Source organism: Ambystoma mexicanum, chromosome 12, assembly GCF_040938575.1.
Source record: "Ambystoma mexicanum isolate Mex_15411 chromosome 12, UKY_AmexF1_1, whole genome shotgun sequence".
NCBI lineage: Eukaryota > Metazoa > Chordata > Amphibia > Caudata > Ambystomatidae > Ambystoma > Ambystoma mexicanum.
In genome coordinates, this window is record NC_090936.1 from 5,389,254 (window position 1) to 5,406,956 (window position 17,703).

Below are 17,703 nucleotides of genomic sequence, written 5' to 3' on the forward strand. Positions count from 1 at the left end.
CAGCCAACACTGATATAACTCACAGCCACCTTAGGCCGAGTGATCCAGTCAGCGTCCCCCCCCCCTTTACCAAACCCAACCTCACTATACTAAACACTAAGCCTCCTACCCCTCCCAAGCCTCCTCCACCGACCCCCTCTATCACTCCCAACCTCACAGACCGCAACAATAGACTAGGCTCCCCATCACAACTAGCAGGCTTACTGCCAAATCCAACATCAAAACCAACAAGAAGCACAAGGCACCCTTCAAGCCCAAACCACTCCCACTAAAAGGAGCCTTACTCAATGTCAGATCCCTTGCTGCCCACCCTACAGAAATCGCTGACCTCATTCTCACCAATGATCTTGACTTCCTAGCCTTAACAGAAACCTGGCTTCATGAAGCGTCCGGACCCTACTTATCGCTAGCCATCCCTGACAAATACTCTTATCCTCAGAGCTGATCGACCTAACGCCAGGGGAGGAGGCGTAGCTATCATCTGTAAATCTTCCCTAGGCTTCAGATCAGTCTCCTCATTATCATTCACATCCTGCGAGCTACTTACTACCAAGCTGCAAACCTCCCCCACAAGCACGATCATCTTTCATCTCATATCGACCAACGGGCCCCCCTGGCATCTTTGAAGAACACATCACATCTCTCATTGCCGAAACCTCCAAGCCATCAGCACAAATTATTATCCTCGGGGACCTCAACCTTGGTTACCGCGACCCCAATGACGCACCTGCTGCATCCCTAGCTAACGCCCTAAAAGAACATGGCTTTGCACAACTCAATGTCCTCCCCACCCACCAGAAAGGCAGAATTATCGACTGGGTGGCGACCTTCAACTGCAACACAATCTGTAAGGACCCCCAACCTCTGGCATGGTCGGATCATTACCTCATCCTTCTTGAGATTAACACTAATCATGTAGTACCCAAAAAGTGCCCCAAGGCACCAGCCTGTCCTACCAGAAAAAAAAGCAACATTATGGCTGAGGCCCTACTACCCTTGGTCCTACCCACCATCAACACACTTCCAGCCAATGCTGATCTAAACCTACTGATTGACCCCTTCAATGACTCCATGGCCAAGGCGATGGATACCATCGCCCCTCTGAAATTGCGTAAAGATAAACCAAGGGCTCATCTGAACTCATGGTACACACTCATCAAGCTACTCAGAAAAAAGAAAGCTAAGGCACAACTCCTATGGAAAACCAATCCCTCTGTGGAAAATAAATAAAATCTCACAAATCTATCTTCTTTATATAAAAGTGAGATAATTCGTACCAAAAAAGATGCATACGTCAGGATTGATCAGGCAGGGTCGTGCACTAAAGAATTATTTAAAATTCTAAAAGAACTTGAAAATGCTAACCCACCTACAGGCACCTGCTTAAAAGACAAACCTCGGTGCACCGGCATCCAAAACGCCCTCAACAATAAAATCTCAGGACTCCAAACCACAATAGAGGACAAACGTCAACAACTCTCTAACAACAAGTTTACCAACCCCAGCTCACCAACGCCCATCGATACCAAATCGGGCTTCACGTTCAAGAAAGTAACTACGATAGACGTTCAAAAAATCATCACCTCGTTAAAACCCTCGAACTGCAAAGGGGACGGCTGCCCCGCCCAGATCATAAAAGACGCAGCTAGAGATCTATCCCCCTTATCACCAAACTTATCAACCTTTCATTCATTAATAACTCTGTCCCCAGCAACCTGAAACACTCCCGGGTTCTCCCACTCTTGAAAAAACAATCTCTAGACCCAGCCATACCCACCAACTACAGGCCCATCACCATAGTCCCTTTCCTGTTAGAAATCCTGGACAGAGTGGCCTACATCCAAATTCAGGAATACCTGGAATCCAACCAACTGCTGGGAATACGGCAATCTGGCTTCAGACCTCAACATGGAACGGAAACTGCCCTTGTTGATCAGATTGATGAAATCAAAGACAAAGGCAACGCAGCGATCCTACTCCTTTTAGACCTTTCAGCGGCCTTCGACCTGGTCGACCATAATATCCGCTGTATCCACTTAGCCACCGCAGCTCACTTCTCCCCCTCGGCCGTCACATGGATACAATCCTTTCTGGCAAACAGAACCATGCAGGTTTTCTCCACAACAGCTGCAGCAGACCCCATCCCCATCTCATGCGGGGTCCCTCAAGGCTCCTGTGTCTTCCCCACTTTGTATAACATATTTACAAAGCCACTATTTGACCAACTGGACCGTCTGGGTGTCATCTGCGTAATTCGTGTAGGTGACACCCAGATACTCCTCACCATCGCAGGCAATTACCAGACAGACTCCACCCGGATTAACAAAATATTCTCCATCATTCAGGCATGGATGGCCTCTCACGGCCTCTGCCTGAATGATGAGAAGACCGAGCTCCTCCTTGTCGGCTCCCCCAGCAACCTGTCTAAACTTAATCCCAACACCAACACCATAATCGATGGTCACACCATCCCTATTGCCAAAAGCATGAAAACTCTCGGTTTTTACCTTGATGCCAACTCTAATCTCACCAAACATACTCCGCCTACACCGGCAAGCTTATTAGGGCCAGTAGATCCTTCCTATCATCTAATCGCTGCCTCACGCTTGCCAGAGCCCTCATACAGTCCAAACTGGACTGTTGCAATAGCCTGTACCTAGGTGCTAACCAATCTATAATTAACAAACTACAGGTACTTCACAACAACACACTACGTGCTGCACTTAACATCCCCAGGCGAGAGCATATCTCCACGGCCAGAAATCGTGCAAATGGCTATCCATACGACAAAAAATGTATCTGAAAACCATCTGCCTCACATACAAGGCACTAAACCACCTAGCCCCACCATATCTCTCTAACAAATTTACCATGAAACCCGCCACCAGAACCACTAGATCCTCCAACACCTTATGCTTGACAGTGCCCAGATTCTCCTTAAAAAGAGCTGGAGGGACGAGCTTCACAGTACTTGCCTCCCAACTCTGGAACAACTTACCACTCAACATTAAAACTATTGAGTCCTTCCAGATCTTCAGGAAACATGTTATAGGTTGGCTCTCAAACAAAGAGTAGCACCACAGTTATGTGGGCACACCTCAATCTGCTTAAATAGGTCTGCGAACTCTATAAACTGTTGTATTTTGAAACTGTAGTACCCTCACTGCTTAACTATGTTGGTATACTCTGTAAACTGCTGTATATTGAATTTGCTTTTGTCACACTTTGTAACCATCCTCTTTAAGCGCCATTCTACCTCTGAGTTTGAAGCACTATACAAATAAATAAAACAAACAAACCAGTTGCAGCAGCAGAGGGACATTAGCGGGAAGGGGGAGAAAAAGGAAAGTCTTGAGAAATTTCTGGAACTTGCAGATCCGACTCAAGTCTGGGGGGGGGGCAGGGAGGCCATTCCGGTGGTGAGGCTCCTGCAGAGGAAAGCGATCTACCTCGCACTCTCTGCTCGGAGAAGTATCTGACCTGCAGAGCGCTGGAGCTAGAGGACCAAAGAACTCTAGCAGGGAGGGATTTAGGGAGAGAAAGCTGGATGTGCAGAGGCCCCGGGCTCCAGACAGCCTTGTGGATGATGCAAAGGGTCTTGAATGTGATCCTTGACGTCACTGGAAGCCAGTGGAGAGAGATTTTAGGGCTGGAGAGATGCAGTCCCTCTGCTTGAGGCCTTATTCTGGATTAGTTGGAAAGAGGCAGATTGAGGAAGAGACTGTTACCTAGTACACTCTAAGTTCACTCACACTTCACTCAAGGCCCACTGCTAACAAGGCCTTCTCCTGTTTCCATGCCTGTTACCTGCCTACTCTGCCGTCTGCCAGAACCCTTCGTTCTCCTACACACAAATGCCAAGATAACTCTGCTTTCAGCTTACTATGCCACATTGACATTATCTGCTTAGTCCCTGCTACAAATTTACATGAACTTTGCTGCAAATGACTCTTTGCACCAAGCTATCTCAATTTTTCAGTGCACTTTAAACCCACCTTTAGCCCACCTTTGTTACCTAAACTTAGATGGGGACCCATGCACTCTAGTTCTACTGTGATGCCTTGTGATGATTCGAATTTAGGTGCTGTCATGTGCACTGCAACTGGCCTCTGTCGCCTAAAGCTAGATACTGCCCTGTCTATATTAGTTTATTTGTGCTGCTTTGTGATGCCCTGTGATGTTTCGAACTTAGCTGCTGCCATGTGTACTGTAGCTTGCCTCTGATGCCCAATTGCTACATACTGCCCTGTGCATATTAGTTTAATTGTGCTGCCTTGCGATGCCCTGTGATGACTCAAATTTAGGTGCTGCCATGTGTATTGTAGCCTGCCTCCTGCCTGTATTATAGACGCCTAAATTTAGATGTCGCCCTGTGCATTCCAGCTTAATTGTGACGCCCCTCTGAAGTATATAGGCTTACTAGCCTTGACCAAAATTGTCAAACCTTGGTGCTAAAGCGTCAGCACAATTGTATCTCAGGCCCCAATATACCTGTCACTGTGTCCTCCTACCAAACATGCGTACCATCCAGACCTGCCTCCTATCTACATCCTGGTCCCTAGCCTGGACTATTCTAACCATCACCACAATAATGGCCCTCACCAACCTCACCCCCTGCAATCTGCAAGAGAGAAACTTGCGACTTAGAGCTAGGCTACCACGACTTTTTGACATCAAAAATAAAAGAACCAGTCCACCTGTACCTACACTTACCTCTACCGCCATTAAGCCTAACCGCCTAGCCTCAGCGATTATAAATCGTCCCGAACCACAAGGTGACCTATACTACAAACAGAGAATACCCAACCACCTTAATCCCGGATCTGCTAAAAAAAAACATTACTACTCCTACATTATCAGGAGCCCTTATTAATGCTAGGTCTCTTATAGCACACAATACTGAAATAGCTGACATACTAGCTACGGATAACTTAGATATCCTTGCTGTTTCTAAAACTTGGCTCCATGATGCAGCCGGCCCGGCCCTTATGACTGCCATACCGGACAATTACAACATACTAAGAGTCGACCGGCCTAACACTAGAGGAGGCGGCCTGGCCATTATAACCAAAACACAGCTAGCTGCTAGACTTACCCCACACCCAGCAATCACATTGTGCGAACTTCTCTCAGCTAAAATACCTATCTCAAACAATAGCACACTAACAATACTTCTAGTGTACAGACCAGCAGGCCCTTTAGGCAATTTTGAGTAAGACCTATCTAGTCTCCTCACGAATAGCATTAAAGCCACCACCCAGCTCCTCTTACTAGGTGACTTTAACCTGGGCTTTAATGACATCGATGACAAGCCCAATCTATCCAATCCATTTTAGTCAATCATAACATTACCCAAAATGTCCTAGCTCCTACACACACAAAAGGACGCACACTAGACGGGATAGCTAACCATAACTGCGACATCACCATCTCTAGTATTCTACCTCAAATATGGACGGACCACTATCTCATATGCTTCACAGCCAGCATCGAGCCTCCCAAACCTAACAAGAACAAAATAGCACCCCCCATTCCAACGAGAAGCAAAAAAGAAATCACGGCTGAAAAACTACTCCCATTACTCCTACCAGCTCTCACCGCCAGTGCCATTGAATCCAACCCTAGTGAGTTAGTTGAATCATTTAACAATTCTATGGCCAAAGCGTTAGACTTGATTGCCCCTATCAAACCTCATAAAAGTAAACGTGAAGCTCACCTTAACTCTTGGTTCACTCCCCAACTCAAAAAAATGCGCACCCAAAAACGCAAACTCCAAGCTATCTGGAGGCATACCCCTTCTGCTGACAATAAAACGACACTTGCCAACTTTGCCAAAAGTTACAAGAAGGAAATAATTCAAACTAAAAAAGTTTCATTCAATGATAGAATCAGTAAAGCCAATTTGAATTCCAAAGAGCTCTTCACTATTCTCCGAGAATTGGAAAATCCAATTGCCCCTATAGACAATGTCCGCAAGGACAAATCCTGGTGCACTAGCATCCAAAATGCCCTAGCAAATAAAATTACAACCCTTCAATCTAAAATTGCTAAGAAAAAAGCTTCCTTGAGCCCCAGCAAAACCCATACCACCCCACGGAAAGAAATACCGAGCACATCCACCCAAACCAACTGTAAACCCTTCAGATTCACTAATATCTCCATATTGGAAACTGAAAAGGTCATTCTATCCCTTAAACCATCAAACTGCCAAGGAGATACCTGCCCTGCGCAAATCATCAAGGACGCAGCCAGAGATTTATCACCCTTCATCTCGAAACTTATTAACGCCTCCTTGAATACGAGTACGGTACCTACTAACCTTAAAGAATCCTGGGTACTGCCCCTACTCAAAAAACAGACACTTGACCCAGCAATCCCCACTAATTATAGGCCCATTACTACGGTCCCGTTTCTCCTTAAAATCATCGATCGAGTAGCCTACCTCCAAATCCAAAATTACTTGGAGACGCAACAACTATTAGGCTCATGGCAATCTGGCTTCAGACCACTTCACGGTACTGAAACGGCCCTCATTGACCTCAAGACACAAATCGACAAGTTGAAGGATAAAGGTACTACAGCTATGCTCCTCCTCCTTGACCTATCAGCGGCCTTTGACCTGGTGGATCATGCAGTATTATGCAACCACTTAGCGTCTGCCGCCCATTTCTCAAGTGAAGCTATAGCATGGGTGCAATCCTTCCTAGCTAACCGTACGATGAGAGTGTTCTCCCCCGTAGCTGCAGCGGACCCAATCCATATCACTTGTGGTGTCCCACAAGGCTCATGTGTCTCCCCGACTATGTATAATATCTTTACTAAGCCACTCTTCGACAAACTTGACAGATTAGGGGAAACCTACACTAATTATGCGGACGACACGCAGATTCTCATACCACTATCTGGCAACTTTGTCGAAGACACAGCTCTAGTAAACAAAATTTACCTCCTCATTCAGGCATGGATCGCCTCCCACGGCCTCTGTATAAATGACGACAAAACAGAGATACTGATCTTGGGTTCCGACTCCAACCTAAAAAAACTGAGTCCCAATTATAGCCACTTCAACATAGATGGCAACATAATCAAGGTGGCAACTGAGGTAAAAACTCTAGGCTTTTACCTCGATTCCACTCTATCCCTCAAAATACAAGTTAACTCCTTGACATCGTCCACAGCGTACACCTGTAAATTAATCAGGACCTGCAGACCGTACTTCTCCAAAACTAACTGCATCACCATAGCTAACTCATTAGTAATGTCCAAGCTGGACTATTGTAATGCTCTCTATGCAGAGCCAGTAAAACCATCATAAATAAAATGCAAATCCTTCAAAATAACGCTATTAGAGCAGCCCTTGACATTCCCCGTAGAGAACATATCTCCAACATCAGGAAAGACCTCCATTGGGTTAAAATCGACGACAGAGTCCTCCTTAAAACACTATCGCTCACCCACAAAGGGCTCAATAACACAGCACCCCCCTACATCTCGGCCAGACTGACCAGAAAATCGTCCAGACACCACAATAGGGCTACCAACCACTTCCTGCTTGAAACCCCTAGATTCAGAAGATCCAAAGCGGGCGGAGCTAGCTTCCCTGTCAGAGCTGCCCAGGCGTGGAACGCATTGCCTACTGCGTTAAGGGCCAACCTACCCTACACCAACTTCAGATGTAAGGTAAAAAACTGGCTCTGGTCCAACGATAACTAATTCGCGCGGCACCGACGGCCATGATATTCCTGAAACCAGTCCATGACTATTCTGCTTTTACCCATTCACCCTTTGTATACACCTTCAATACTGTAACATGTTAGTTTTTCATTTCCAACTGTTTGTATTAACATGTATGCACTATATTGTTATGCTTTTTATCCTCTGTATGTAATCTAAGCTCAAGTAACCTTGTACCTGCTGCGCCCGACTACCCCTGGGTTTTGTGCGCATTATCAAATAATAAACTAAACTGTTGCAGAAGTCCAGCCTGGAGAGAACCAGAGCTCTGGAGACCTTGAGCTTCTGGGGGAAGGTGAGGAAAGGTAGAATGCCTCTGAGGAGGTGGAGCTGAATGTTTGACTTCTTGGCAAGATCCGGGATGTGTGGAAAGAAGGAGAGAGAGGAGTAGCCACTGAAGAGGGTGTGGAGAAGGGAACCAAAGAGGGTGGCCAGAGAGTGGGGGGGGGGTGGGGAGCAGGAGTAGGTGTCCCAATGAGAAGGATCGCTCTTACTGGCATTAAGGCTTAGATTATTAGCAGAGCATCACGCCCGAAGAGCCGTCAGTCAGTCTGGTATGAGAGAGGTAGCGGGGAGGAGGTAGCGGATGGAAGCTTAAATTAAAGCAGTCTCATCAGCATAACACTGGAAGTAAGGAGTGTTGGAGGATTCTCATTTCTGTGCTAATTCCCTTCAACCCTAGAGACCCCCAGTTCTTTTGCTGGACTTTAGGACTTTTTAATTGTTATACTTGACTGGGTGAGACCTTTTTATTCACTCTCTTGCAAGTTTTGACCTAATTTGGATTGTGTTTTCACTGTTTTTGGAGTCTGGCAAACTCCATAGGCATCTGCTTTTTGTATGGTGACACACAGCACCTTCAGTGCAGTGTCACTGAGAAGTCCTTTGGATTGCAAGGTTTAAATACCTTTTCTTGTGTGAACTACAGTTCCCAAGAATGGTAAAGTGAAATTGACTTTACTTACCTTTTCTCTTTGTAGGTCCAGCACACCACATCTTATGTGGAGTGCCGAGGGGGTTACTTAGTAGCCCCTTTTCCTACTTACTCATGTAAAACATTTTAGGTTACCCTCACTACTTTAAAATGGCTGGCGCCAGTGGTTTAATTTTCCTACCATTGTGCTTTTGTACCGCAGGCTGAATTCTCATTTTGTCAAAATGGCCCCTGGTCTTCTTTTTTCACCATTTTCTGTTTGTGAGGTCTTTCTTGGGTTTTTCTCTGCATCCCAAACCAGATTTGAGCCCCTTGTTCATTTTGTCTTTGGCGGGCTTCAGTACTGAAACCTGCCTCTGACTTGAGAGTGTCTGGAGGGGCAGGAAGTCTTTGTCTCTAGGGAAGCCTGAATCACCCAGTCCTGATTGGCTGGCTGTCCTTGCAGGACAGCCACCCTGCTGTTTGAGTGAGAGCTACGCTGTGTATGAATGGGAGAAACCTGCTTAAAAGGCGAGGGTTTTGGGACTAGAGGCAGAGTCGACCACTGGGGAAGAACTACCTAACGAACAAACCGTAAACTAAGGTTGCTGCATCCTCTTGGACCATTGAGCTGCTGTGCTGAAACTCCTTTTTCTGACCGACAAGAGAAGCTCCGGAAGGGACAACTTCTTCTCTTGGGTTAGTGGGTCCAACTAATCCTGAGACAAGCTCTGCTGGAAGACCTTCCCCGACTGGCTGTACTTCTTTGCTGCTGCAGGAACCGAGTGGCAGGGGTCGGGAAATCCGTAGTCTAATGCAACGTCTCAAGAACCCTCCAGAAGCATGACAACCCAAGCTCTAGTCACCTCACCAGAGCGCAGGACTCGAGGAGTGAAACAAGCCCAAATGGTGTCCAAGCTCCATAGTGGTGCTGTTTACCGAGCGCTGCTGATCCGAAAAGAGCCCGTAGCTGCTGCCGCAGGAGTCCCCAGATGTCTTCCCTCTTGTCCTCACTGCTGAGGCCCAGGAACACAGGATCTGCATCGCTGCAACCAGACAGGAGCCCACTGGACCCTCTTCTTCTAACCAAAGGTACTGTTGTGACTTGGGGTACTTACCTCAGTGTCTTGCTCTTCTCCATTGAGACTTGATTCCAGCTCTCACTTTCACACATGTAACAGCTTGTGACCCTAGAGTGATTTTTCTGCAAACTCCCTAACTTTGAGCAATACTTTTACTATCTAAGAAGTGCCTTGGCACCATAGACTTTGCTCCAATTGACTTTGGCTGTCCTGGATCCCTGCAGACTCTTCTAGTCCATTGACTTTAATTCTAACTGTCTCTCATAGGTGATATATTGGTTTTAAACTAATATTGCTGGAAAAGGTGTTTATCTAGACTTCATTGGGAGATTTAAAAGTGCTCACATGAACCTGTTTAACCTTTTGTTCCTTCCTTTTAACCTTTCCTTTCTACGACCTCAGAATTTTGCAAAATTGATATATAAATGCCAATACTGTGCTAGTTAGTGAAGTCATCTCGGGGTGTAGGAAGTGTGTAAGAAGCATCTCTAAAGAATATCTACCTGCTTGGTGGTGATTCTGAGAAAGTATTTTTAAGTGTATTTGATTGCTGCATATATTGCCCTTTTTGAAGGATGCTTATTTAAAAACTATTAATAAATACATTATTTTAACTACAAACCTGGAGTATAAGTGTTCCTTGGATACTTGTATTGGTGGATTTCATTGCTACAGCTCACATTTACCCCTCTTGAGATAGGCCTGGCTGCTCAGTCACACTACCAACTTGTGTAGTACAGGCCTAAACCAATAGGTGGGTTACCTAATACCAAGAGGACAAGTGTTGTGCCCACGGGGTTACTACTTCAATTCTTGCCCAACAATAGACAAACAACAAATTTGGCCTCCAAATGTATAGAGGCCTGTTTTATTTGTTAGCTAACCAAAGATTGCCTGACGCTGCATCTCGTTGATTCTCTTCTTTGCTCTCTGGAGGTCTTCTAAGGTCACTTCCTCAGTAGAACTTTTTCCTTTTGTGGTAAGGGTTATCCGCTGACCAGTCTCTGGAACCGTAATACAGGTACTACGACGGACAAACTAAATCCCATTCCCAAAAACGATCTCTGCACCTGCAACCTTTCGTACTCCCTCGACCGGACCAAGCACAGTACGTGGCCCCAATGTATTCTGGAACACCTGAAGTAGTTTCTGGCCATTCCTGTTTTGCCTCCCTCCATCGATAGGGCTACACGGGTGTAAAGTCCCGTCCCGATCTCTCTTGCTTGACTGATGGAGTGGGCGTCTATTCGGTTTGTCGTTGGATATGATTTTGTAACTTTACAGGAGTAATGTGTCAAGATGTATGGTAGGTTTTTCCTTGAATAATGTCTGTGATGCACAAGAGTTCAATTTGATGGTCTTGAAAAGCGGGTAGCATTTTAGCTGCATTCTTTTTGCATTCGTGACCTTGCGTTGAGGGTGTTCAGCTTTCACTGCCCGAGAGAGCTTGTAGGATTGGCTGAGATTAATGTTGGTGTCATTAATCCTGTGGCGTCTTGATGATTTTGGGGAGGTTCGTTTTTCATCGTTGATTTGATAGTGGAAGTGTTATTGGGGCTGCGAGGAGGTGCTGTATTGCACCTGGTGGAACTGCTGAGGACCTGCTTGTTAGTAATTGTACTTCCCTGGTTGCTTGGTGGCAGGGTTACGTCGCCTGTGGGATTATTGTGAATGCTAGTTTCCCTATCTAAGCCGCTGTTTGTGGGGGTGGGTGGGGTGGTTGGTTGGTGGTGGAAAATGGTTGTCTCTCACATCCATTTAGGTAGTTTGATGCAGGGAGATATGCGAAAGAATCGGTGACGGATGTTTTACTACACACCCAGGGTTCCTGATGTACCAAATTAGGGAGCACTTGGAAAAAGGGTACGTTGTGTTTAATGACCTTAAGGCATAAGTTCCGAGTTTTAAACGCTGCTTCACAGAGCTACAAGTTGGATAATTGGGGTGTTGATTGTGCTGCGATTATTTCTGGCTGCTGGCACCGCCTTTATCTGACACTTTTCACATGCAGGATTTCCCACTGCACCACTATGTGATCCTGGGAGATCGGATTGCCTGCTTGTGCTCTAGGAGCCAGGAGTGCACAGATGCTGGTCACTTGTGTTCACTTATTAGCCTTTTTAAGAAGAGGAGCTTCCTAACTGGCAAAGAGATATGGGAGTTTTAAGCCCATTTCCATGGAGAATGGAGGAAGGAGAATTTTCAATGTGTGTAAAACTTAACCCGTTTTTTTATGATGCGTCAGTAAGCATTCCCATTCCGCATGAAAATCCTAAATGTGTCTGTGCTCATAGATTGCATTTCTTTCCTTTGCTGAAACTGAAGCAATATTCCTAAGCCTTTGACGGTAGCGGCATTGGAGGGCGTCTGGCTCTTTAAATCGGTCATGTGCGATAATCTTATTTCGGCTCCTTTTTAAGATGCTAAAGTGAAGACTTAACATTTAGAGATCATCAGATGTTAGGCTTTGGTGTAGAAGGGCCTTAGATTTCTAACAATTGGTCTTCTTACTCAGTACTTTATACTCTGTATTTCATACTCTGTACTTCTTACTCTGTACTTCATACTGAATTTCACCCGCTTCTAAATGTTTTACCCAGTGTTCTTACAAGTTTAATTCGACTTGATCCTGCACCTCTACTTTTGTGGTCTTTGCTGTCCTGCAAGTGCAGCAAGAATTGCGTGGAGGCCATGAAGGGGTGTGCTTTTAGGAAAGTATTGCTTTGTGTGCCACTTGTCCCAAGCAGTGGTTAACTTTCTGTACCCCACTCTGCTCTGCAGGAAACCTCGAGTATCCTCTGCTGAAATGGAGCGGAGAATGACGGGGCGGAAGCTCATCCGACTGTCTCAGCTGCCGGAAAAGCTGCCTGTGGAAGAATCGGACTGGGTGACCTTTGGTGTGATTGTGAAGAAAATCACTCCTCAGAGCTCCAATAATGTAAGCACGAGGCCTTGCATGCAGAATGTCATTGTGCCCATTTCACCTCTGATACTGCAGGCTTTGGAGGGACATTGAGGGAGGTTTTTTTGGCTGACACCACTTTAGTGGTAGCTCTGCTGCTAATTCTCGCACAGTTGTTTCCACTGGTATCTCCAAAGCAGTTTTCCCCACCGTACATTTCACCGAATTTCACTGAGCTTTCATAGGGAGTAGAGGGGCCGGGTGTATAGAAATGCAAAGGGGTGCAGTAGAACTGGGGTATGGGGGAAGCGGTGACGTGTACAATGCGTTTTGATCTCATATCTGTATCCCCTGCACAGCATTTATTTACAAAGTTCCTTGCTCTGCATGGGGTAGTAAAATGGAGTAGCCCCTGTATCACCAGGCTCCTGCCCGTGGCTTTGCGCTCTTTGTTAACCCAGCAGCAAGGCACTGTTTATTGACTTGCTATGTATTTGCCCCCATTTAGAGCCCCCATGTTTCCTGTTTTCTCTGTCTGTAGTGTTGAAGCCAAAGTCATATTAATGAATCTTTTATTACACGCTAATACCGGAGACCAGTCTCTAAGCACAGGACCGGGATTCAGCCAGTGTTGCTCTGTGTTGTCTTGCTTCCAAGACAACACGTTGCCCATGAGCTATTTGTGGCTCTTTCCCTCTGTTTGATAAATCTGCAATCTTCCAATTGGAACTGCATGAAACATAAGGGCACAGGGATCAGCCAGCTAGTCAGCAGGCGACTAGCATGCCAGCAAACCCATTAATTCAGATGGTCGTCCTGGCAGGATTTGTTGCTCAGGTGGCTCGGCTGCGCTTTAGATTTGAGCGAGCTTGAGTTAAACCTAATTATGTTGCAACGTCTGACCACGGAACGCTGCCTGTTTTCTCTTCTAGGGTAGAACCTTCAGCATCTGGCGGTTGAGTGACCTGAAGAACATCGACAAGTTTATCTCCTTGTTTCTGTTTGGGGATGTGCACAAGGAGCATTGGAAGACGGATCAAGGCACAGCCATTGGGTTACTCAATGCCAATCCCATGAAGCCAAAAGAGGGCTCAGATGAGGTGAGTTATGCCCTCTTCCGTAATGGGCGACTGCCGACTCTCGTGCTGGATCTCACCTGCGCTTCTTTCAGTTACTCTGAAGGGCCTTCTCACAAATCCTCTATACAGCGCTTAATGGACAGGCTTCGTAGTATGGACATGAGGATTCCTTGCTTGCTTTATGCCTTCTCTGCAGTCTTGCTTCTCATCTAACCTTTTCTGGTATCTTTGCAACGCCCTTGCCTCTCACTTTCTCTCTAAAATTCAGGACATCGCTCCTCCGCTCCCCCTCCCCTCCCCCTCATCTGTTTGATGAACCTCCTTCAGCTATCCTCCCTCCCTCCCTCTCTCTTTCTCGTCCTTTCCTCTCTTCTCCCCTGATGAGGTCGCTAGAGAAGTCCGATCTATGAGAGCCTCATCAAAACGGGTCCATCCTAGTTCCTCTAAAACCATTAAAGACCACATTGATACCCTTGCTCCAGCCCTTGACGATTTCTGCAACCACTCCTTTGCCTCTGGATCTTTCCCCTTCCCTCTTAAGCACTCCCTTGTGCGTCCATCCTCTCTTCAAGAAACCCACACCTGATCCTTCTTGTCTGGCTAATTATCACCCAATTTCCATTTACTCCATTTTTGGGCAAGCTCCTGGAAAAGCTGTCTCCCGGCGTAACCTTCATTCTGACTCTGTTGGCTCTCTCCATGACCAGCAATCTGGCTTCAGAGCTGCCAGAAGCACGGACACTGCTCTCCTGAATATACATGAAGACCTGCTCTACAACCTTGACTCCAACATTCCCGCTGTCCACATCCTACTTGATCTCTCCTCTGGTATCGACAGTCAACCATACCATCCTGCTCAACCGTCTCCGTGATAACCTGTGCATCACCGATCAGGCTCTGGCCTGGCTGACCTCTTTCCTCTCTGGTCGACCCTCCCAGGTCCAACTTGGGTCCTTCTTATCTTCTATCTCCCTCTCTAACTGTGGTGTTCCCCAGGGGTCTTACCTCTCGCCTTGGCTTTTCAACCAATACCTGTCAACTCTCGCATATTGCATTTCCATTTTCTGCTAAAATTTCTAGTGCTATGCTGATGACACCCAACAAACTTTTAGGCTTACTTCAGCCACCTCCTCTCCTTCCCTCATCTCTGATTGCCTAATAGCCATTCAAAATTGGTGTGCCGCCAACGATCTTTGTCTAAATGCCTACAAGACAGATCCTCCTTATTGGTAGTCCTTCAGCGTCCTTTCCCCTCACTCTCTGGCAGGCCTCCCTTGGCCCTCCTCCTAACCCTACCTGCGAGGCTAAGAACCTCGGGGTCATCTTTGACTCCACACTTTCCTTCTCCGCAAACATCTCTGACATCTCTAAAAAGTCAAACATCTTACTGCATCTCCTAAGAGGCACTCTGCCTTTCCTCTCCTTCCCCCAGAAGCTCACTGTCTCTCAAGGTATGATTCTCATTAGGGTGGACTACTGTAACAGCCTCTTTCTAAAGCAACCTACCTCCACTCTCCACCTTTTACAACAAGTCCAGAACAGGACTGCGAGACTTGTCCTTGGCCTCAAGCCCTGCGATCGTATCTCTCCAGCTCTGAAATCCCTTCACTGGCTCCCAGTGGATGCAAGGATTAAATTTAAAACCCTCTGAATTGTCCACAAGGCTTTGTGGGGCCTGAGTCCAAAATACCTTCAACTATCCCTCCGCAAATACCTCCCCTCTCGAGCTCTTAGCTCCTCTACTTCTAACTCCCTCAGGGTCAGTGGTTTTTCCAAGAAACCAGCTCGGGGTAGATCTGTCTTCGGCTGTGACCTCCCTTTGGAACTGCCTCCCTGCCACCTTGAAACTTGAGAACCATCTCCGGTTCCGGAACCAGCTCAATACCTTCCTCTTTGTTTCTGCCTTTGCCCCTCTTCTCCCCTGCTGATCTGCTTTCTATCTCTGCACCGTGCACCTGGTCATCCTATGTTCTCCGGGCCCAGGTACCTGCTCACCTTGCCTCCCTCCTGCACTGCCTCCGGGCCACCCGTTGCACTGTGGTCTGTATCTGTTCCCATACAGTGCCCATCCACTTTTTTTTCTGCACTTATCAGATACACCTTATCTGACAAACCTAGTACTTTGCCTCTTGCTGGCTGCACTACCGCTGTTTATTCGCGTTTTATCTTTTTGTTTATTTTGCTTATTATTGTTTATTCTGTTCTCTCCTCTGTTCCGCACTTTGGACTTCTCCACCCTCCCATGCATTTCCCCCTTTTCCCTCTCCAATGCACTTGCACGCTCTTAATGTCACTGGGCCTAGTAAGATGTTGTTGTGTTCCCCTCCCTTTGCCTGGTCGCGCTCTGAAACACTTTTGTATGAGCGCGATAGAAATAAAAAATCTCATTTCCTCTGTTCTTTGTTTAGTGATATTGGAGCTGTTCTTTTTATTTTTAGGTCTGTTTTTCTGTTGATAACCCCCAGAAGATCTTGATCATGGGCGAGGCACTAGACCTGGGAACCTGCAAGGCGAGGAAGAAGAATGGCGACCCCTGCACGCAGATGGTTAACTTGGTAAGTGTTCCCCACTTAAACTCCCCTTTGGTTGGTGTCTGCACTTGCATCCGAGCCATGTTTCCATTGGACTCCATCAACCCCTTCTCCTTCATCTGCACAAGTCTTTGTGCATCGAGATTTCAGAACTTCGCATCCTGGAGTAGCGGCCTAGTAACATTTGCTGCCTGGAAGCTTTCTGTGTAAACTGGTGATGCTGCAAACCTTGTAGAGCAAGCTGTATTGTGGCACACGTCTGCGGCCAAGGGGTGGTATGGGAGCAGGGTTGGTTGTGACACGAGCTGTAGAGAAATTGACTGGCCTGTTCCTATTGCTGTTATTTGCGAAGATGCGAATTAGTGAGTTGGTAATTTGAGAGTCGGCCAGCATTTTGTAGCCCAGACACATTAACAGATCTGACAATCAGGGTGACTATCAGTTTGTGCCCCATTTTGACACCATCCAAAATGTGGCAAGCGCTTTAAATGGGCCCTGAAGTGACATGTAGTGCTCGCAAAACACACAAACAAATGAACACGAGACAAATTGGCGATCATCTATTAAAAAAAAAGGCAATAATGTCCAAAGGTTTACCTGCAAGGTGAAGAGAGACGCGTTTGCCCATCTTCCATTTTCAAGGTTCACCAGACTGGGGGCTAATAATTCCTCAATGTTCAATGTACACAGTGCTGTAACCGCAGCAAAGCGAGGGAGTTTGGTTACAAGGGTTTAAGCAGATATGTATCTTCATGGGGGCTCTATTTTCACATCACCACTACGACCCTCAAAAAGAAACTTGCAGGGTACAGAGACCGACTTCTTCTCCACTGTTTAACCTGGCAAATGGCCTGCCTGTTCCAATGTCTTTCTTTCTGCAGAACGACTGTGAATATTGCCAGTACCATGTGCAGTCTCAATACAAGAAGCTCAGTTCCAAGCGTGCAGATTTACAGTCCAGTTTCTCTAGTGGGCCTCCCAAAAAGATGTCTGGAAAAGCAGCTGGTCTTAAGGCAAAGCTTTGCCATGACGGCTTTCACTACGGCGGCGTCTCATCCATGGCCTATGCAGCCACTGTGTAAGTCCCCTTGCCCTGCTGACGTTTGGCCTCTGCCTCCTCCATACGCTCACACTTTTTGCTTCCCCAAATTGTACTCCTGTGTAGGGAATGGTGCTGGTCAGAAGCTGCTTGTATTGTACTATTTTTCTGCTACAGGCGAGATCATGTACATTGTCTTTGAACAAGTGTGTTGTGGTGACCTAGAAATGGTGCCCCTTGCCCTTCTGATTTGATTTTAAAATGAATGCTTTTTTAATGTACCTAATATTTTCAAGCTTTATCGATTTGCATTCCATTGTAAGAAAGCTTAGTGTGTTAGTTGCTTGTTGCTGAGGGCTGTATGCAACCCACAGGTTTGAATCTCAACGAGGTAATTGAACCTTTCTTCCTTGTGAGATTAAT

General features: G+C 46.4%; 1 protein-coding gene across 1 annotated transcript in view; it reads left to right on the forward strand.

Moving 5' to 3' along the window:
* MCM10 (minichromosome maintenance 10 replication initiation factor) overlaps positions 1 to 17,703 on the forward strand; it is a 123,906-nt gene that overhangs the window by 44,647 nt on the left and 61,556 nt on the right. The window contains exons 7-10 of the mRNA XM_069627796.1: positions 12,511 to 12,667; positions 13,564 to 13,731; positions 16,149 to 16,265; positions 17,123 to 17,319. Coding sequence (XP_069483897.1) covers positions 12,511 to 12,667; positions 13,564 to 13,731; positions 16,149 to 16,265; positions 17,123 to 17,319 — 639 coding nt within the window. The remainder of the gene's footprint in view (positions 1 to 12,510; positions 12,668 to 13,563; positions 13,732 to 16,148; positions 16,266 to 17,122; positions 17,320 to 17,703) is intronic.